The sequence below is a fragment of the Echinops telfairi genome, unplaced genomic scaffold, assembly GCF_000313985.2.
Source record: "Echinops telfairi isolate 266 unplaced genomic scaffold, ASM31398v2 ScPeMD7_6;HRSCAF=24_1, whole genome shotgun sequence".
Classification (NCBI taxonomy): Eukaryota; Metazoa; Chordata; class Mammalia; order Afrosoricida; family Tenrecidae; genus Echinops; species Echinops telfairi.
The window spans coordinates 356,838-378,551 of NW_022103903.1; the positions used below are offsets into that span (position 1 = coordinate 356,838).

At 42.2% G+C, this 21,714-nt stretch overlaps 1 protein-coding gene across 8 annotated transcripts in view; it reads right to left on the reverse strand.

Annotated features, from left to right (window-relative positions):
* ROBO1 (roundabout guidance receptor 1) overlaps positions 1–21,714 on the reverse strand; it is a 1,092,383-nt gene that overhangs the window by 19,079 nt on the left and 1,051,590 nt on the right. For 7 of the 8 annotated variants that reach the window (XM_045286235.1, XM_045286236.1, XM_004706419.3 and 4 more), the window contains 4 exons: positions 20,467–20,574; positions 15,668–15,809; positions 11,718–11,966; positions 2,423–2,829 (listed from right to left, as the gene is read on the reverse strand). In XM_045286235.1, coding sequence (XP_045142170.1) covers positions 2,423–2,829; positions 11,718–11,966; positions 15,668–15,809; positions 20,467–20,574 — 906 coding nt within the window. The remainder of the gene's footprint in view (positions 1–2,422; positions 2,830–11,717; positions 11,967–15,667; positions 15,810–20,466; positions 20,575–21,714) is intronic. The other variant, XM_045286238.1, reaches the window with a different exon arrangement.

Genomic DNA, 21,714 nt, shown 5'->3' on the forward strand with positions numbered 1-21,714 from the left:
CACTGATCCTAGAGCCTGAGGCAGAAGGTCACTTACAGATGAATTTTCAATTTTATTTCTATGTTTCATGGATTTAATGAACTGAAACACACCCTTAATGTACTCTGAAAGCAGTACTTCGAGATGCTTAACTTGACTTCCTTGTTTTATTTTGTAAACAGAGGATTATCAAACAAGAAGAAATAAAAACTATACATAAAGTGTTATTTGTATATTGAAAGAGAGATTTAAGATTAAATAGTTATTTCATTGTACAAAGCAACTGTCAAAAAAAATAAAAAGGTCTTGGTTGAATTTCACACACTGTGGGCCTGACTGAAATATAAATTTTATAACATAGTGTTTGAAAGACATTATTCCTCCTTGCAATACACTCTTAGTAAGTAATATACAGAAATGGCTTTATTTATGATGTGAGCTAAATTCTCCTTGAATATATTCTATACTAATAAAAGTAATGAGTAATCTAATCTATGAAAAGAATATAGGAAATTTCAAGTGTGAGAGTAAATTTAGAAAAAAAAAACCCCGAAGTATTGATTTTTAGTATACCATTTCTATCTCTGATATATATTTTTATATTATTCTTCATGGTTGGCAGAAATCTATGCATATATAATAGACAAAATTATAAATATATTAATTCTGCAGAAAAGGATATCATACAATAAATGCAGTTCAAATTTAAGGTATAATCTTCTCATACTATTTACGAATGAGAATCACGAGGAGGAGACACATTGAGATGGGTTAGAACATGAGGGTGGACACCTGGCACCTGAAAGTGGGCTATTGGCAATGAAAAGGGCAGATGCTCAGGAAAAAAATGCAAGCATGTGGATTTTGCTCTCTAAATTTTTCATATTAAAACATCTACTATAGGTATTGACCATTTATGCTCAAAAACATATGCTTATTAAAACATTCTTATTGTTAAATAAGGATGCCTTAGAACTGCGTTTCAATTCTGAGGGCTATGAATTATTCAGTGAGGCTCTTCCAACCAGAGTCTGACAGGAGACGCTGGAGTGCCATCCTGCTACATATAACGTGAACCCTCTAGGAGCATTACCAATTCAAGCTATACGCGGGCTGTGTCTTCAGGGTCCTATATCCCTGAACAATGAACTTCCTGGATCCAACAGACAGCTATGACCTAATAGGAGCAGCAGCAGAACCAGGAGCCAGAGCTGGACCAGAGTAATGGGACTTTCCAACCCAGGGGAAAAAACAGGTGGCTGGCTTGAGGAGTGGGGTGCCTCTGGGCACTTAATTGGGGAGGTTGGGCTTGCAAACCTAAGGGAGTGGAGCTTAGTGCCTTAGGCTGAGGTTTATTAGAGTGGGGTGCCTCCTTACTTCAGGGAGTTGGGTTTGCTGACCCACAGAGCTAGAGCTGAATGCCTTTGGTTTCAGGCATAGCGAGTGGAGGATTATGCCGCTTGGGGCATTTATTAGCAGACCTGAAAGAACTTTGTAACACGTCCTGATCAACAGCTCAACCCTCAGCATTTCTCATTGGCAGTACAACTTGTCGACTTCCTGAGAAAACTCTTGAGTCATCAATTTTGCCTGTGGGTTCTGTGTAGCCATTGTAGGACAACACAAACAGCCCCATGGGGTTTACTCAGGCGGAAATCTTTATAGAAGTCGATTTCTAGGCCTTTCTCCTGAGGTTTGAATCACCAGCCTTTCAGTTAGCAGTTCAGTGAGTGATTAACAACATCTTACACCTTCCCTAGTACATTTAATACATACTCTAACACGGACATCAAGAGAATGGGGTTGGGGAGAAATATAGTTTTCTGGTGCTTGACTGACCTACACCTGGATAGTTATGTATTTCTCCTATAGACTTTTTAGTTAAATGGGATTAGAGATCCACACCGCAATGAATTGTCTTTGATAGTTTTTAACTTAAAAAAAACAACAACCCATCAGACACCAGATTCAAAAGGCGCCTGGGTGGTGTGGGCTGCTAACACGCCCAGGCTCTCTGTAGGGGAAAGGCTTTTTCCCTTGCCCTGGAAGAGTCAGTCTCAGAAACCCACAGCGGCAGTTCTACCCTTCCCTAAAGGGTTGCTGTGAGCTGGAATCAACTCAGCGGCAGTGGCTTTTGATTTCCAGGTTTAATAAGGTGAATCTCTGGATGCATACCTGGACTTACATCCATGAAGGAGAACATAGTATCTTTGCATTTCTTTCTCACTTCCAGGTCGGTTCCCATCACTCCCTTGACAGAGGACGGATTGAATACAAACAAGAGTTTATAAACCCCTGCCAAGACTGAGGAATGAATGAAGCGAGGTCGTATTCCTGGAGCGCGGTCTCCAAGGGGAGCAAACTCAAGACAAGGCCCACGAGCTACATTTCAAACAGGGCACCGGCCCGGAGGAGAGGGCCGGGTGCACCGCGCAGGGCTTACCCGCAGCATCCTGCATCTGTCGTCGGGCCACTTTCAGACCCGCGTACTCTGCGGCCGCGGCCACCGCCTGGGCGAAGTCGGCGTCGGTGAAAAAGGAGCCGTCGGACGAGCTGACGCTGGAGCGGCCGCTGGAAATGTTGTCCTCTTCGGAGGCTGAGCCCCAGCCATTGATCATGGAGCCCGTGACGGAGCTCTCGAGGTCGCCAACACTGGAGGCGGGGGTCTGCTCCAGGCCACGCAATAAAAGCCTGCGGGTTTGCATCTTGGCCACCTCCAGGTCCGCTTCGTCCTCCTCCTCTTCCGGCGCGTCCGTGTCCATGTCGGAGACCAGGGGTCCGGAGATGTAGCCGTAGGTGTGCGGCGGGGAGATGGGCCGCGGGGGCGGCGGGGGGCTCACGGGCTGCCGTCTGTGGGAAAAAGCGCAAACAGGCGCCTGACTCAGCGGACGCTGCAAGCGTGGCAGGGGAGCGAGCCAAGGACACCCGACCCAGAGCTGGGTGGGGGCCTTGAATCCGCTAAGAATTGAAGATGACCAGATTTTAACACTGGTAAAGCGGGACAAAAGCGGGACACCATTGATAAAACTCATATCCTGGTGAAATAGCCACATGGCAGCCGAAAACCGTATACCCTAGCTTGTTGTGCCTTCTTTCCAAAAATCGGGACTTTTTTAAAACGCCGCGGGACACCAGACAAATTGTTAAAAATCGCGACTGTTCCACCAAAAGCGGGACGTCTGGTCAAGATCCTAGGTTCAAAGTCAACACAAAACCAAAAGCGTAAAACCAAGCAAAGCGCCAGAGGGCAGTGACACTAGACCTGAGCTTTTTGTTTGTTTGTTTGTTTGTTGGAATTAAAAAAAAGAAAAAGGGAAAAACGACCTGAAAATCAGAGACAAAGTTACCTTTTGGTTTAAGTTTGATAGCTTCGTACTCAACTCTGTCTACAGCTTATGTTCTATCATGTAGACTATCTTCTCTGCTGACATGGGGAAGAGATGATTCTTTTTTGGAAACACAGTGAGAAAAAAAAACAAAAAAGAATACTGGATAAGCAGTTAGTCCCAAAGGAGAATGTCAAGAGGAAAGACGACTAAATCTGATGAGTGCTGTAATAAAAAGGAAGCTATATTGTAGTTTCCACTCCAAAGATGGCCCAGCAAGTGGACTTGCTAAACAGTCCCAGTTAAAGAGATGACACAAATGGGGACTATCAGCTAGAAACAGCTATGGCTTCAGAGAAGACAAGGCCAACAGAGCGAGCACTCAATTTGAAGAGTAAGTAAGACCAGGGGCTCACCTGCTTGGGACAGCCACAGGTTGGGAGACTAGAAAAGATATGGCAGGACGTGAGCTTGGGGATACAACAATCCAGGTCTACAAACACTTCACAATGCTGCCCCGGAGGGAGGCTTGCATCAGTGTTGGGTTAATCTGGAAACAAGCCCATCTTCCACTGTTACGATACTCAATGGGTAAAACAAGATAGAATAGTCCATCAGGCTAGCCAAGAAGACTGGGTCCTCAGTTTACACCTACTTGTTTGTTTTACTCTTGGCTCCCTTAGCACACCTGGAAAAGGAGGGGGCAGCGGTGTTAAAAGCAGAGCAGCTCTGTCCTCTTACTCCGGACGACCAGAGCCACGGCCAGAGCTACGTTCAGAGCAAACAACAACAACAAGCAAGGGATCTGGCCAGGATCTAACTTAAGGGACCTACTCTGGAAAGGGAATAGGAGATCCACACAGCACAGGTATTTTTTTTTAGGGTAGACATGATGGTTGTTCAAGGGGAAAACATCCTTTGTGGGTTCATCATCCTAATGAAACGAGAGACTTGAACTGTTTCCATGAGCAGAACTGTCAAGCATTAAACAGGAGTGCATGAATAGTATCATTACTGTCTTGAGCACCTGCTTTGTAGTCCAGTATATTTTACAATGTTAACAACAATGAGGTGAGTTTCCTGATTCCTATTTCACAGAATTGGTACGGAACTTCTGAAGAGGTAAGGACCCCACTGACGTTCCCACAACTAGCAGGTTTTAGATCCAGAGAGTAATGAAAAAACATGACTCAAGTTATCTTTTTTCTAGGAATGCGGTGATGACATCTATGGCCCTTCAATATCATTGATGACTTTTCTTGTTTGGGTGGCTTTCATGCATTTGCATACAGCACTGAAAGGACAATGAGGGCTATGCCACAGCTGGTTATTCCAGAGTACAAGGTCTAACGGTTTCAACATGGACGCTATGCTGCGCAAGGCGGAAAGCCGTGGTTTCATTTGGAATACTGCAAAATACCAACGTAAAAGTCAATTTCCAGTCCTTGTCAGAACGCACATCCAAAACTGCACAAGGAAAAAATGTGTTTTTTAATGATATTTGCTATGGTTTATTGAACACTTAGTCTATGCTAGACCTGTGTAAACCCTTTAATCCTTTTAACATCTCATTTTTGCCAAGGAGAAAAGTAAGCTCAGAATGGCTATGGAATTTGTGCCAGATCACAGCATGATTGGTGGCTTCTCTTTTCATTGGAAATTCAGGCTCTTTGAGCTCGCACTTTCAGTGAGAAACTTTTTTTTAAAAACAGGCATATAAGACTTTTTAGCACAAGGGGGCTTGTTTTGAGCATCAATAAAGGGCTATAGAACAGCCAATTCCACTACGAAAGGACATCAGCATTGTTGAGTTTGGAGATTTGGATTCTGTAGAACAAAAAAAATCTTCATTTTAAACCAGGGCTGGCTTTCAACAACTACCACCCCATGCGAACATTGAGGAGAGTGGGAAAATTTATTCAAACCATCTGTAAATAAGGCAAGCCCAGGGAATGTGTGATAAACATGTACAGTTTGAAAAATGTAATATATTCAAATTTGAAAACAAAACCCCATTTCAGGGTGCTGTGCTCAAGTGGAACTTGCTGCAAATGTAGCTCCAACTCTCTAGACTTTTTCCCCTGAGGGGTTTTCAGCATCTTCTGAAATAATGTACGTGCATCGGACTCCGAATCACAACACGCTGGGCTCTTGCAAAAAATGATGCCTTCATAAACATGCTCAAGAGGAAGAAAGATATAGTGGCATTAACTTATGAAAGCAGGTGCTTGTACTAGGTAGAAGACAAAAGGATTAAATATGTACCTTTCAGATTTGTTTCTAAAATGGATGTAGTTCAATATTTTGCATAACTAGCCACTCTACAGTTTGTATACAGACAAGACGTCACATTTTGCTTTGCCTTCTTATTTTCTTTTTCTTCCGGCGAGATCATATTCAATGTATGTGTATATTAGTAAAATTCCACTAAATGTAGTATGGACGTGAAAAATGATACTTATTCTTCAGGAGATTTTCCTTAAATCTCCCCTAAAACTCAGCAGTGTAAATAAATTTAATTATATTACTTCCTAAGTATTATCTGAGAAAAAAGCAAATATTTTTCTTATATTGGACACTTTAAATAAAAATTGGATATCCTAGAATTTCATTAAAATGTCAAAATTGTAATTTCCCTAGCAATGCAAGTTGCAAATATTTACAAGATCAAACATTGCTATACGTGTATTATAGAATGGTTTTTGTCCAGTAATTTTTTTATTAATGTAGGACAGTACTTATACTCGTATGGGTCCCCAAACAATAAACATAAAGGTAACTGGCATTCATTCGTTAACATTTACAGTGTGCCTACTGACTATGGTGCAGACTATAATATTCCAATCCAACCAATCAATCACCTGTAACAGTGGCTCAAAATGTAAGGATTCAATTGCAAGGCTTATAAACTTGGTGGAAAAATGGAATTAAAAGACAGTCGAATTTTTCCATGAACTCTTTGAAGCCACTTCTTATGTATCAGATTGGGCTGGGCTGTGTTTTGCAAAGGTGCCCATAGCACTTTCTCGGATCTGAAATGGTCTTCTGAATTGTAACTTTGTCGCTGGCCCACCAAATCAAGGATTTTACACACTGTTGAATCTGGGTAGCCTCTGTGACCGCTTTGTCTAATAGAATATAGCAGAAGCAAGGGCGTGGCCATCTGAGTGTAACCTTTAACTGGCCCAGCAACTGCCTCCCCATCCCACTCCCGCGACTGTAAAAGAAGTTCAGCTGCCTCCGTTGAGGATGAGACAGAACGAGAGAGCAAACTGAGGGATCAGGCATAGAGTTACACAGCAAACTTGAAAAGGAATCTTCCATCTCAAACTGTCTAGTTGAAGCCAAACAAATCAGAGATGAATCACAGAGCTAAATCCTTTCAGGATTCCTGACCAGTACTTGTAACCCCAATAAAGTGGTTGCTTTAGGTCTCTAAGCCTTGGAATAGCTTGCTAAGCAGTTTTAAAAACAGGGCTCAGGTATTTGCCAGAAATTCAGCAACACAGCCTTTTCCTGATGTGGTTTGGGGAGGAGACAATTTATTAAATGTCAAATGAGAGTGCAGGGTTAATGAACCAGCATGACAGTGGTGTGTTGTGGGAACTCACAGAATTGGGTCCTTCCCCAGGGTTAGGGCATCAGAGAAAGATTCTGCAGAGAGTACCTGCAACGTAATCTTATTCCGAAAGGATGCAAAGGAGTTAGCGCCCAAAGGGCGATGGGGCACCACCTATCTGTCAGTTTGACATCTTGCGGTGGTTGTGGGTTGCCATGATGCCGGAAGCTAAGCTACCAATATTTCATAAGCAGTTAGAGTCACCCATCGTGGACCATTCTTAGCGGAGCTTCCACGTGAAGATAGATGAGGAAGAAGCGGTCTGGTGAACTTCTGAACAAGAACCAAGGAAAACACTGTCGATCACAGCAGAATACGGTCAGGCAGCATGCTGGAGGATCTGCTGGCTAGCTTAGAGGGCAATGATGAACTCAAGCATGCCCATGACCGTGATGGCGGCGTGAGACCAGGCAATGTTTCCTTCTGTCATTCATGGGGTGGCCAGGGTGAGAGCTGACTCCACAGTAATAGTAGCACGAGTGTTCCAGGAAGACGAGGTCATACATACAAACACTGTCCATCCTACCAACTGGAAGAAAGTTGGCAAAGACAGCCCAGATAGAGAGGAAGGGACTGCCAAGGGACGAAGGGGTCAAAGTAGAAAAGGCTTTGATTGATACATTAAGTAATCACACCTTCAGTCTAAGGGCAATGGAAAGCCATTGAGAGAGGTTAAGCAATGGGCAGACTTGATCAGAATTGCACTTTCGGAAGATGCCCCTGCTCAGTCTTCAGCAGAAGAGATTACACTGAGGAAGGGGCACGGCTAAAGGCAACAACACCCCCACTTAGGGGACCATTACTGTAATGCAGGTGAAAGAAAATGGCTGTCAGAACTAGCAAATTGCCTTGATGGCTGAAGATTTTTGTATCATGCTGAGTGATAGCTGGGCTTAAAGATATGCAGGAACAAGGACATGTCTCTGGCCTAAAGCTGCGGCATGAGATCTGTAGAGAAAGGCTTTCTATCTCTAATGAGTCCATAATTAGGGGCGTGGCATGATGATAAGAAACAAATCATCTCCAGATGCAGCAAGGCTTTGGGAAGAGGTTTCAGTCAAGGGCTTAAGTGAAGATATAGAGTCAAGATAAGTAAAAAACAACTTGAATGTCTAACATTTGAGAATTAGGTCAATAAATTACAGTACACATCTAATGCAAATATCTCTATAATACATTAGAATGAAAACCACACCATTCAAGCAAAAAGTGTACATTATAAAATCATACTGGCATACCATAAATTCAAAGCCGTGTCAGAGCCTGTCGAGATGAAAGACGGAAAGGATCTCCACTGAGGTGAGGAGAGTGATGCTGACGACATACACAGATCATTGGTACCCTGATATTTTAATTTTTAAAAATTCTATAGTATATGTGTATATTATACCTTTATATTTCATGAAATGAAGTACCCATATTAATCTTTAAATGGATTCCCATATTCTTTTTATTAACCCTCAGTGCTGTTTTCAGCAACAATCCTGGTTACTAAATTATAAATATTTGTTAACACTAAGAAAGCGGTCTCTCACAAAGGACAGAATGCAGTCTAACTGAATTATCATAGGTATAGGCATCCAATGTATCTCCCAATGATATATGTTCACCTTACATTCACACAGGTCCCACAACGCTAACACAGCAAGAGGAGGTCAACTCCCAGTTCTCCTGTGGGATCAGATTTCATTCAACAACCTCCTGAAGGAACCCCAGGAACTCCAGGGCCTGAGTCAGGCAGGGCTCTGCCCTCATGGAGCGTCCCAAATCCTAGGGCAGACTCGCTGCCATTGAGTGGATTCCCACTCACAGTGACCCTGTAGGACAGCACCAGAGCGCCCCGTTGCATTCCCAGAACTTCAAACCTTTACAGGAACCGACAGCCTCATCTTTCTCTCATAGAGGGCTTGTGGTATTCAACCAGCTGACCTTGCAGCTCCCAGCTTCATCTGTAGTCCACTACTCCACAAACACACCTTAATAGGGAAACTAATGCAAATCTAAAACTATGAAATGTGACTACAGTATGAAAACTGATCAGTGGGCAAAGATGGGAACAGACCCCTGGGAGGGGTTCAGATCAGTCATTTTGTGCCTTGCAATCGGAAGAACCTTTCAAAGAGGAGGCGGGCAGGCTTGGAAAGAGAAGTGTTTGCCAGGCATTCAAAGTGAACTGCTGTCTAAGACCTGGGTGTTATCGAGTTCAAGACCATGTCAGAAATCTGAAACAGTCTAGTGAGAAGAGAAGGTATGTCGTCGGGCAAGGAGAATTGGGAAGAAAGAGCTAGGTACCAGGGGTCAACTGTCAAAGGCTTTGGATTCTGGCCTAAATAATAAGACTTGACTCTGAGCAAGGGAAGCCCACCGCGCCTCTGAATGCAGAGCGACATCATCAGACTTGTGTGTAAAAAAGGATAATGGGAGACTCTGTGGCGCGTGAACAGGAAAAGGGAGGGAGAAGACAATTGGAAATCGATTCAAACCTATCGCAGTACTTCATGAAAGAGGGACAGAAGGCCTGTCGTAGCTGCTGTAGGAACGGAAACGAAATAAAATCGAGAGATACCCTGAAATGAGAACTGAATGGACTTAGTCAATAATTTAATTTGGTAGGTGGAAGAAGTGAAACAAATGAGATAGTTGGGGGTGATTTTGATCTCGCTCATTTTGAAAATGTTGGATATTTACATGGTGGTGGGTCATGAGAAACAAGATAAACCAAGAAAGGAGGTGAAGAGGCAAGTTTGACAGGCAATTTATAAACTATCAAGGGCTCATGAGGGAGGGGGCAGCGGGGAGGGAGGGGAAAAATGAGGACCTAATGTCGGGGGTTTAAGTGGAGAGAAAATGTTTTGAGAATGATGTACAAATGAGCTTTTCACAATTGATGTGTGTATGGATTGCGATAACAGTTGTATGAGACCCTAATAAAATGTTTAGAAAAGAAAAAAAAATTGATTTGGGACATGCGGAATCTGAGATACGTACATGAAAACCATTATCATGGTAGTAGGGGAAATGGTGTGAGCTCCCTAAATAAACTTGAGAACAATCAGAATATAAATGACCCTCATGAAATGGAGTGAACGTATGCAGGTAAAGACGGTGGGGAACTAATGTTGAATAGCTACTCTGCTTCAGAAATTATGTGGCTTTTATCTCATCTGATTCTCCCAACTTACAAAACTCCATCTCTACCCAAAGAGAAGCGATAGGGACTGAGAAGCCTTTAGATCTGACCGTTTCTGGCCACTTTCAATGAAGTGCTAGAAGCAAGCTGCCAGGAGTCATACAGGAGCTGACCAGGGTAGAGCTGGGTGTGAGGAAGCAGCAGTCGCCAAATGAGACCGTGGAGGAAGAGAGGAGAGCACGGTCATTCAAAGACGAGGCAGAGACAAGCAGGAAGGAAAGAGCAGATTCCATGAAAGCCACAACAGATCCAAGTGAAGAGCTTTTGACTCTCTGTGAGGAAGCTGGAGAGGAATAAAACGGGGTGGAGGCAATAAAACAAGAGGCTGGACTGAAAGCAGATATTTATTGGACAGCCTCGGTAATGCAGGAAAACTCTGTGACAAAATAAGTGATTTCAGGGGATAAAAAGAGTAGCTATCAGCCTTTATTGTGGTAAGTCCAAGAACAGGTCATTTGCTTCAAATAAGCGTAGCAGAGATGGACATGGTGCGTGCCCTTCATAGGAGAAAGCAGGTAATTTGTTCTCAGACCTCATGAAATTCCACAGGCTAACATTATGGTTAAACAGATGACACCCCAACCTTCCCCTGCCACTTATAACCAAGACATAAAAGGAGGGTTTCTTCTTCCTTTCATTTTAGAACACGTGATTTTAATTTCTTAATGAGAGCAAGGCTAATGAAACATTGAAAATTGCATTTTAATCTAAGGATAAGGCAGGGGTGGGGAGAAACGGAAGCAGTCAAAGCCAGAAATTGTTACTCGTTCAAGAACACTGAGGAAAAATCTTCTGAGGCATTTTAATATAATCTATTTCAAGTGATAGTAGAAATAACATAGAAATATCTATATGTAACGTAATCTGTCAAAGTCAATACAACCCAATAAGATCATTGACAACCAAGGAAGAGCAAACACAATCCAGTAATAGCTTCTGTGTGGTAGAAATGACAGGTGAAGTAGTTGTATGCAACAAAAATACATATTTATTTTGGTTGAGAGATAAGGTTGGAGGCCTTTTGGGTAGCTTACTGATGATTTATGCATGGGTTATGTTGTCAAATTTTCTAGTCTACATATTATACATCACTAACCAACACAAAATGAATATACAAAATCTACTCTTCTGTGTCACTGCAGTTGTGATTAAATATATATATATAAACATGTGTGTGTATATATATGTGTATCTGTGTGTGTATATATATATATATATATAATTATGTGGCTTAATTTTTAAAAGAAAGTAGAAAATATACTTCCCAACCAAAGAGGCAACTTCTCCAGTCAAAGGAAAAATTAAACTACAAAATAAAGTTATGAGAAATGTAACAGCACTTCGTCGGACAAGATCCCCAGTTTACGAGTGCCGTGATCATAAGCAGGGGACTAGCAATGTACACGGCTTTATGAAAGCAAGTTCAAAGGGGTCAATGAATCGAATGTGTTGGTCAACAAGAGGTGCTGGCATATTAAGGCCCTGGGAGTACTGTTTGGCGCTATTAGAGGAAAAGGCCCAGGTGAGGTGAACATGACTGCAGGGAGCAGTGCCGAGTCAGTGGCACGTAATCTGTGTGTCAAGAAGGACAGCCACAACATACCTCCGGTCCGGTGGGTGCTGCATGTGGCCAATCTCCTCTGGGCAGTCCTGTAACATGGGCTGGAGTTCTTCCTGTGGGGAGGGGGTCAGAGTGGCAGTGGACTGATGGCTATAGGACACAGCAGCTGGAGAAGAAGCTGCTCCTCTCACCGGGGGGGTAGGGCCTCTTTCATCTTCCTCCTCTTCTAGTTCATCTTGTTGCAAATACATCCTTGCTGGTGGCACCGGGCATGCCACTTCTTGGTCATAGCTGAAACAAATGATAATAACATGTACACTTAGTTCAAGTTAACCATACAAACTATTTGTTTAGCAAGTGCAAAGTCAGCTTTGAACAATACCTGTAACAGAGTGCTCTTCTAGGCAATATTGAGGAAGTATTGTTGGTAGGGGGAACGTTCATCGTCACAAAGGTCTGTACATTACTCCCTACACGATTATTCCTGAGATATGTTAATGTACATCTATAGATGACAGACTCTGAGAAAGCACGCTCTAAAGAAATTTCACAGAGTATATTTTTACTTAGTACTTCCTGCATGTAGCAGTAACTACTAAGTGCTTACCTCGTAGCTAAAAAGCTACTGGTTCAAACCCAGCCAGGGGGCTCTCAGAAGACAGCGCTGGTGATGTGCTTTTGCAAGTCACAGCCTTCAAAACTCCAGGGAGCTCATTTCTAATTTGCACCCCTGGAGTCACAGACTGGGCGGTGGGCGATTTCTCACGGGTGTCCCACACTTTATCCTTCCAACCTGACATGTTCTCGACAGGAAGGCTCAGGCTGGTGTTACATATGATTTAAGGCGAGGAGTAGACATAGAAAAATAACTTCTGAAAAACTCTTCAAGGAGAGCGAGCCCTAGGGGAGTCGTGGATACCTGGTGGACTGCTAACTGCAAGGTGAGCAGTTTGAAACCACCAGCAGCTCCACAGCAGAAGGACAGGGCTGTCTACTCCCATAAATCGTTTCAGTCTTGGAAATTCATTTGGTTGTGGGGGGCGGGCAGGAGGAGGTGAAGTCTTTTAGGTCCTATATGGTTGCTATGCATCAGCATCGATTTCACAGCAGTACGTTTGTTTGGTTTGGGGGTTTTAAGAAGGAAAGATGAACTCGATTAGTCCAAGATACCCCATTTTCCTCTGAAATTATGTCAGATCAATATCTATTTCGTTGATCACAGTAGAGTAGTGGGCTTCCCTTTGGGTAGAAGAGTATAGTTTTTATGCAATTAAGCAAGAAGACTCCCCCTTCCTCTTCTCGAGCTGTGTACATGTCCGTGCTTTTTAATCAGAAAGACAGCGATCGATTGTTATACCTAGCTTGTATGCCTCTTTCCGCTCCGGCTCATTCTCCACCATCTACCCTGATGTGTCTGAACTTTCTAGTGAGAAAGCTGGAGTTCAACTCAGCTGGGTTCTGCTTTTCTCGGGCCCTTTTCTAATTCTATCCTTTCTCTCCGCCATCCTTTCCTATCTTCCAGTCAGCAACAGATAGCAATTTCCCACTTACACAAACTAGAAATTATCCTCCTTTTTTGGCTATTGCTCACCCTTCAAACAAAGCTTCCTGGTATTCCCTTCTCTTTTGCTAGCATTTTATTTATTTTCCAATTTGCTAACTTTCATATATACTGCAGTACATACTCTGCAACAGCTTGTAGTGATCTCGCTGTCCCTGGTGACTCTTTCCTTCTCCATCCTGAAATGGATGAAAAGATTTCTACCCTGTAACATACTCATGTCATTAATTTGCTTCAGAGAGTTAAAGGGTCTTCTAGTTGTCGAGAGAGTCCAATATAAACTCTTAAATAAGGCGCTGAGGTATCTCCATGAGCTGGCTTCTACTTACGTTCCAGCTGCCTCTCACTCCCCTACCATCTGTTTCATGTCAGTTCCCGAGAGTCCTCATCTGTGTGGTCCAATGTTCATAAAACCCGTCCTTCTACTTTACCTCCACTGAAGGAGAGTCTTCTCATTTGTCAAGGTCAGAGTCAAGGTCAAAAGCCTAGCAGAACAGGAAGCATGTCCATTCTTCCATTTATAATGAGTCCTTTTCTTTGGAGTACAGTTGTCAGCCCTATATCTTTTTTGAAAAAAAGCATCTGTATCTATCTATTCCATTTGTGAATGAACTTATTTGTGAACTAAAATAAGCAAGAAATAATTGCATTACTATAATCTTGAAGGTGAATTTTAAAAACAATATATGTATTTAAAATGTTAACAGTTTTATTGAGATATCATTCACATATTATAGAATTCTGTAAGCTTAGACATATTAAAAAGAGTTGTGTGATCTCCAGAATCAATTCTGGAACATTATCTTCTCTCTTGCACTTGTTATCAACTCCCCATTTAAAAACAAATATATTCCTATAGAAGAATATTTATTTGAAAAATGTGTACATAGAAATAAATTTTATAAAAATGTAATTGGAATATGAGAGCACAGAGACTTGGTCTTAGCACACAGTTGGATCTGTAAAACTGTGGTTTTGTGATGAATGGAAGAAGTAGGGCTATTTCTATAACAGTCCCCGTGAGAAGATGAATGTTTGGTAGACTTCAGCTTGCGGTTTTGTTAACTCTCTAGGGCGAGTGCATTCTCCCGCTCGATGAACCCCAGCGGGGAAGCTGCTGGTGAGCTTTCCTGTATAGTGAAGACGTCCAGGTCTCCGCGTTTGGAATGGGGAGAGACACACTAACTCTCAGTCATGTAAGAACGACCTGCTTAATCTGTACTGGAAAATAATTCCGTAAAAACTTTTAAATTTCACACATATTTTCAGACTACTGTGAGTATACCTCAGAACTGTTTTAACTCTACTGGAGTTATGGCCAGAAGCCACACGAGGATTTCATGAAAAGTAAGATATGTGCCACACAAGTCCTCATTTGGAAAGCCACAAAACCACACACACACACACACACACACATACACACACAGATGAAGTCCTGGGGCATTGCAAGTGGTTTATGTACTCAGTCAACTAACTGAAAGGCTGGAGGTTCGAGCTCCACCCTGGGGGCCTCTGAGCCAAGGCTTGAAGTTGGCCAGTCCAACCCTCGGCGCACCATCCTATCTTTACCCTCACCAGGCTGCTATGAGTCCGAAGAGATTCGATGGCCCCTGTGTATGAGTGGGCGACAAAGAATCTTACGGAAAATGGAACGGAAAGATTATGGAGTCGATCTATGAACTTTTGGAGGTCATCTGGTGTGTGTGTGTGTGTGTGTGTGTGTGTGTGTGTGTGTGTGTGTGTATTTAAATGGAGTCATAGCTCCTGATATTTCGTTTCCAAAAGAACTGCGAGGCACACATTTCTCTTCTTTTCCTGAGTACACACAGAAGCGTTTTCAGAGTCCGGGGGTAGGGCAAACCGTTCAGCACTTGACTCCCAGACAAAAGGCTGGTGCTGCACACTGACCGACAAACTTCAGTAGCCCTGGTGGGCTACATGATGGGCTGCTAACCATCAGAGCTTAGCAGTTCAAACTTATCAGCTTCAGGATGTCGGGCGGGGGAGGGTGTCTGCTCCTGTGAAGATGTACAGCCTCAGACGCCCGCAGGGGGCAGTTCTACCCTGCCCATTGAGCGACTGGGAGTCAGAATTGACTGAATGGCAGTCAGTCAGTTTGTTAGTTGGTTTTGAGAGATTTTTTTGGAAGACAGGGCTGCCAACTTGCTTCCAAAAGGTCAGTCTTGAACTCACTCTGGATCAGCTTAACTCTGTACACATATGGTCACCACGAATCAGAATCAAGTCAATGGTAACCAACAATGCCCACAGGAGGGTGCTCCATCTGACAGTCTTGCTAACCTCCCAATATGGGTGGCATCAACTGTTCATACAGCTGAGCAGTCAGTTTCCCCTTGTTACGCCTAGTTTAACAATCACTTCATAAATCGGTCTAAGAAACCATAGGCTCGGTTCTGAGAAGTCCTCTTACCTTTCGTCCACAGAAATATTGTACTCTTCACTGTTGCTGTGTGGAGGATGCACAGGGGGGGGAGGAAGCAGGTCTGCCCAGTTCATGCCGCCTTGTTTTGGTACTTTGGGTGTCCGTGCCCCTTTCTTATGCCCTTGACTCCCTTGAAAATAAAGCAAATGTATGGTAAGTCATTTATCCCAGGCCTTTGAGAATTTTCTATCAGCCACAGGTTAATTATTTTCTGTAAACACAGTCTCATAATTCATATAGCATATAGACAAAAAATTGCTTCACTTGTTTTAAACAGAACTTCCTACAATATAAAAAAATGCCAAGTAGTCCCAAGTTCAGTATCTAATAAATAGCAGAAGAGGAATAAAAGCATAAATGAATTTTACAAGTCTTATCACTAATAGTGATCTTCCCACAGCAATTAATTGCATTATGGATTATCATCTAAAACAAATGAGCTGTAGACATATTTTCTGGAGTGCCTTTCTATTATTTAATAGCTGGAACCTAAAATACAATATGATACAGATACGATCTATTAGAGTTCCACTGTTGCATTAAATTACTGAATATATATAATTTGTACTTGTCCACTGAAATGTTTTAGGCACAATGGAATGACTGGTTTTCATCAGAAGGGCAGGTTCAGATGAAAATAATTGCTGGAAGAACTAATATAACCACTGACAAAGGAACAGAAAAAAATTATTGAAAAGAACAGAAATGTTCTGAGCCACTGTTCTTATAAATGTGTTTCCACTATGGTTGATCAGAAAACGATGTCACTTGGACAGTCTTCATAGTTTGAAATCGACCAACTACCCAAACGTGCCAGTTTCCTGATTACAGATGTGATACACTGTTTAAACAGAGGTAGCTGTACATTTTACAAAATTCATTCTAAAATAACCCTGGAGCAAAAGATATTTTGGACTACATCATAGTCTCCCGAAAACACCATGCATATATTTGGGGCTCATCTGAGTTTATAATTGGTTTTCTATTCTTCCATTTCTATTGATTCCATTTTTCTCTTGAAAGAATGAAAATGAGAACTAAAACCCAACCCTCCTGAGAATGATTCATAGCAGGGAATGGAGCATCTCCGGGTGACCTGGCATCTGCCATTCTATCAGGAAACTATTCGGTGGAATTACCAGCAAATGCTCATGAGGTCACTTGGTTGCATCCAACATTCATACATTCATTTTTCTTATGTACTCATAGTTCATTAATATCAGTGAATTATCTTGGTAGTGGCACATATTGGACTACTCATTACAAAGTCAGCAGTTTGAACCCACCAGCTGCTTGACAGGAGAAAGATGAAGCTTTCTACTCCTGTAAAGAGTTACTTAACAATCTCAGAAACCCACAGGGGCAGTTCTACCTGTCCTATAGGCTCCCTATGAATCAGCATCGTCGTAACAGCAGAAGAATTTTGTTTTGCTTTGATCTGAAGCAGTGCTAAGTTATATGGTGCATGAAAACAAGTCTTAGCATAGTCAATGAGTCATTTTTAAAAATTTATTTGGAAAACTTTTTAGTTAAATGGCAGTGTTTACTAAGCTAGATATACTTTCATGGGTACATTACTGTCCCAAGTTTGGGCTGAAGGGTAGACTGTTATTAATAAATTATGGCTGCCGGCCCCGTGCTTGTGTGGCTCCATTCAGTCTTCTTTCCTCTAGTTAGTTGCCCTGTTTTGGGAAGAGTGTACACACATCACACAGATGACACCCAGCATCTTCCCCTTGCTCTCTGGGCACACAATGACTCTAACAGCTTCATCAGTTTGCAGAGGCTGAGCATCATGGATTTCTCCTAGACCTCATGTTATTGCTTCAGTCTCTCCCCTACTTATCGCCAGATTGTATTACTTTATCTATGTGGAGATATACACACACCTAGAAACATATATCGGTATATTAGAATAGCAAATGATCAGTTATAGAACACAGCAATCCAGATGTCTAAGCCAAGGAATGAATGAATAACGTCAATAACAACATACGAATATCTGTTTGTTTTTTTCATTAGGATATTGGTCTCTTTACAAGTAACTAAGAATTCAAAGACCAAATGGCATGAGATAACAAAAATTCAAATATTTTATGAGATTTTCCAAGAGTAGTCCCTAGGAAGCTCTTGCTTACCTTAAAAAGAAAAACTCAATAAGATTTTACTGATAAAAATATATCAAGGACATATAACAGAACCAGAGGAAATCTGAAAAGGTATCGCTCAGAAGGTGAAGGGTGAATTCAAAGTCCTTTACATTATATTTGAAACCGTTTTCTTCAGGGATCGCAACACAGGCTAGGAAATGCTAAAGGGAACAGCCTAAACCAAGAGAAAAGTCAGTGTTAAATAGCAAACTCACTACCGAAGAGAGGTAGGGACAGTTTTTTGGAATCATCTCATATCAACTTTGATCCAGTTCCGGAGAGGTGCCCTACTCCTGGAGAAACACACTGGAGTCGAGACCACTCAGCTCTGTTCTCACTGGGGTGTGACTTGCCACATGTTGCGTTCTCATAATGAACCACCCTTAATTAGGAAAACAGGACTTAAGTACCAGCACATTCCCATCTGCAGCCTCTATCAGCAAAACAGCTGGCTGGCAGCTGCGACAGCATGAAGTCCACAGGGAAGAGGTCTCACTGTGGCTTCTGAGGCCCGGCAGACTCTAGTTGGAGGTTGCTTTAAGAGTTTTTAGGGCAAGAACCGAGGGGTAGAAAAGAGAGATCATAGGCTGAGCAGAGGTCCTTTTGTAACTCAATCTCGTTTCTTCTCAGAGGCGTTTGAGTTAGTTCAAGTGTATTCAAATAGCAGGTACTTTTTAGGTGAGAGCAGATGGAAGAATCTACACCACCCCAAACCCACGGCCATCATTCTGATTCTGAATCACAGTAGGTCTATAGGACGGAGTAGAACTGCTCCTAGGGTTTCTGAGGCTGAACAGCCAGCCTCCTTAGTCTCCCCTGGAGTGGCTGGGGGGTTTGAGTAGCCACGGGATCTTGCGTTCAGGAGCCCAACCCTTACCCCACTCTGCCGCCAGTGCCTTCAGATGTATCTGTTCTCCCTGATACCGAGCCGATGCCAACTCATGGAATGCTGTAAGCGCCGACCCGTCCCTGCGAGTTTCCCAGAAGGAAACTCCGAACGGGAGGAGAAAGCCCCGTTTGTCTTTCTCCTTTAGAGTGGCTGGTGGTTTAGAACGGCTAACCTTGTGGATCACAGCCCAACACAGAACAGCTGTCCCACCAGGGACACAAATATGGATCCTGCTCATACATCAACAACAACAATAAACAAAACATTGGTTTTCTGGCTTTGAAGGCTTAGGACCATAGCTTCCTGGGATCATTCGGTCAATTCGCTTAGCATCATCCACAAAAGTAAAGATCTTTATCCTAATGAAATGAGCAGCTCCTGGGATCAGCCAATTAACACCTAATAGTGGGTCTCTGCTCACCAAGAGCCAGAGTAAAAGGGTAACTAAACTGTAGGAAGAAATAAGTCTATACAAGCCACGACCGCACTCTAGCCTGAGACCAGAACTAGCCGGTGGCTGGCTACTAGGACAGATGTTCCTGACAGCCGACAGTTGACCCTGCTAGAACGGGAGAAAAAGATGGAGCAGATCTTAAATTCTAATTAAAAAACAAAAAATCCCAACAACCCGGAACAGTGGAGAACAGAGGACTTCCAGAGACTATTGAGACTCCTGAGATCACCCGTTCAAGAAACAGCAGAGGGGCACATAAACTCAACAGTCCCTGTCAGATCGGTGCCCTGCTGAGAAACCATCAGTAGGAGACCAAAGGTCAACACTTAGTTACTAGACAGTAAAGAGAAGAGGGTCCAGAAATAAAGTATTGGAAAGGGAACATACAAAGAGAATGTTGATACATTTTGATAAATGTAACTAAAGTCACCACAGAAACTGCATGGAGATTGTCAAATGGGATGCTAACTTGCTGTGTAAACTTTCATCAAAAGCGCAATAAAACATCATTTAAAAAGTGCATATGTACTTTAATGGCCTGGCTTCAAATAGGAACACGGGAACTGCACGTGGAACATTTTCCGTTAAAATATTGGCCACGTGGTGGGGAGATGCGCATTAAACTGCCTTTGTAGACGAGTCTATGGTTATGGCTTTACTAAAGCTCATTAACAAGGAGCAAAATAGGATGCTCCATCTACCCGGTTTCCCCAAAAGTAAGACATCTCCCCAAAATATGACCTACTTACAGTTTTGCCTCTCGCTGAAACATAAGGCACCCCCTGAAAATAAGACCTCCCTGAAAATAAGGCCTCCCGAAGCTACCATAACTCTGGACTCTGGACCATAGCAGTGGTGCCGCCTCACCAGTGGTGCGGTCTTCACTGTAGACCGCAGTGAAGCTGGAGTAGACAGGAAGAGTGAGGTCTCTTTTAATAAAACAATAACAGTAAATGTGTACCATATTCCTCTTTATGGAAAAATAAGACATCCCCTGAAAATAAGACCTAGCACATCTTTGAGAGTAAAAATTAATATAAGACACTGTCTTATTTTCGGGGAAACAGGGTATGTTACCAAACAGAATATACAATGGCTTAGGAAGTTAGCTGGTCCTCAAAAGTGCAGACGGGGTCCCTTATTATGTAAGCAAAAACCCAGGCATGGCAGATCCAAGCTTTGCTAAGTAATTTGCCATTTCACACACATGCACACATACTCCATTAGGACCTGGTTTAGAATCTTGGGACGCACTGCTGTTTCAAAGCAGAGACTTTCTCTTCCCCTCACTTACCAGACGTGCTGCTGCCCCGGTCTGAACTGTTATACGAGCCGCCCGTGTTCTGGTCATACGACTGGTTGTATGGAATGGTTGCAGGCATGCTGTCATTTGCTTGGTAATCTAAATTTTAAATAGAAAGATACTTTTAAAATTATTACACCTTTGGAAGCGATTTCAGATCGGTTTGCCTTATCTATGTTTCTGAGTCATTGAGGAAGCTAGTATCATTGATCTGTTTTTTTTCTCTTTCATTTGTATATTCAGATATTATACAGCTCATATTTAAAATACATATAAATAATAGGTGTATAAGATAATAAAGTAGCTATGAACAGGGAGGGTTACCTTACTCACTTTTGTCTCTTCCTGTTAAAGAAAACCAGTGGAAAGCATCAGATTTTACTTCTCTGTTAGATGTACTTTAACTGAATATGCATATTCGCAGGATTTTCAATCTGTTTGGAAGGCAGCTGAGGGACTAATTCCCTCTTTACGATATTTTTAAATTACTGAAGGCAGAAACCAGGTTGTCTTGACTTAGACACATTAACAGTATAGGTATTAATGTAATAATTTTAAGAAGGCAGGTAATCGTCTGCCTACCCGTGGCAAATACTACATTAAATTTAAGCTAAAAATAAAGCCAGTCGGTATGATAGTGTCTTAAAAAATATGCACATGAAAAGAAAAAAAATAAATCACAATGTGCCACAAAAATGCTTCTGATGACATAGCCAGAGTTGAACACTTAAATGACAAACGTGACGCTGGAATGCACTGAATAACAGTCTGTCGGTCTAGTTGTGTTCCAGGGTGACGCCCTGTCTGCTGACAAACAGGGTGAAGATCTTGCAGTAAAGGATGGCCAAAGCTTTGGCGTCGATGCTAAAGTCACACTCTCTGGAGGAATAACACAGCCATAGTTTGAATCCATATTGTCAACTCTATGACTGATTGCAAGAGCAGACTCTGTCGTGAACTAACCCGCGTCTGTTAGATGAAGTTTAGAGAAGCAAAGGTTTTTTTCTTCCTAAAGCTTGAAGAGTCTTTCAAAGCTGATTAAGTCAAAATATATAACATTTAATTGAATGACTGTCTTCTCTTGTTGCTATCTTCAAGTACATAAACTTTGTATCTTTTTTTTTTTTTAGTTAAGAAAACCTCAAGTAAAGAACAAATAAATCTATGTATTTCATTCGCTACACTAAAATCTATCGTCTACCTGGACATTTTTATAAAATTGCTCTGACCTATTAAAAT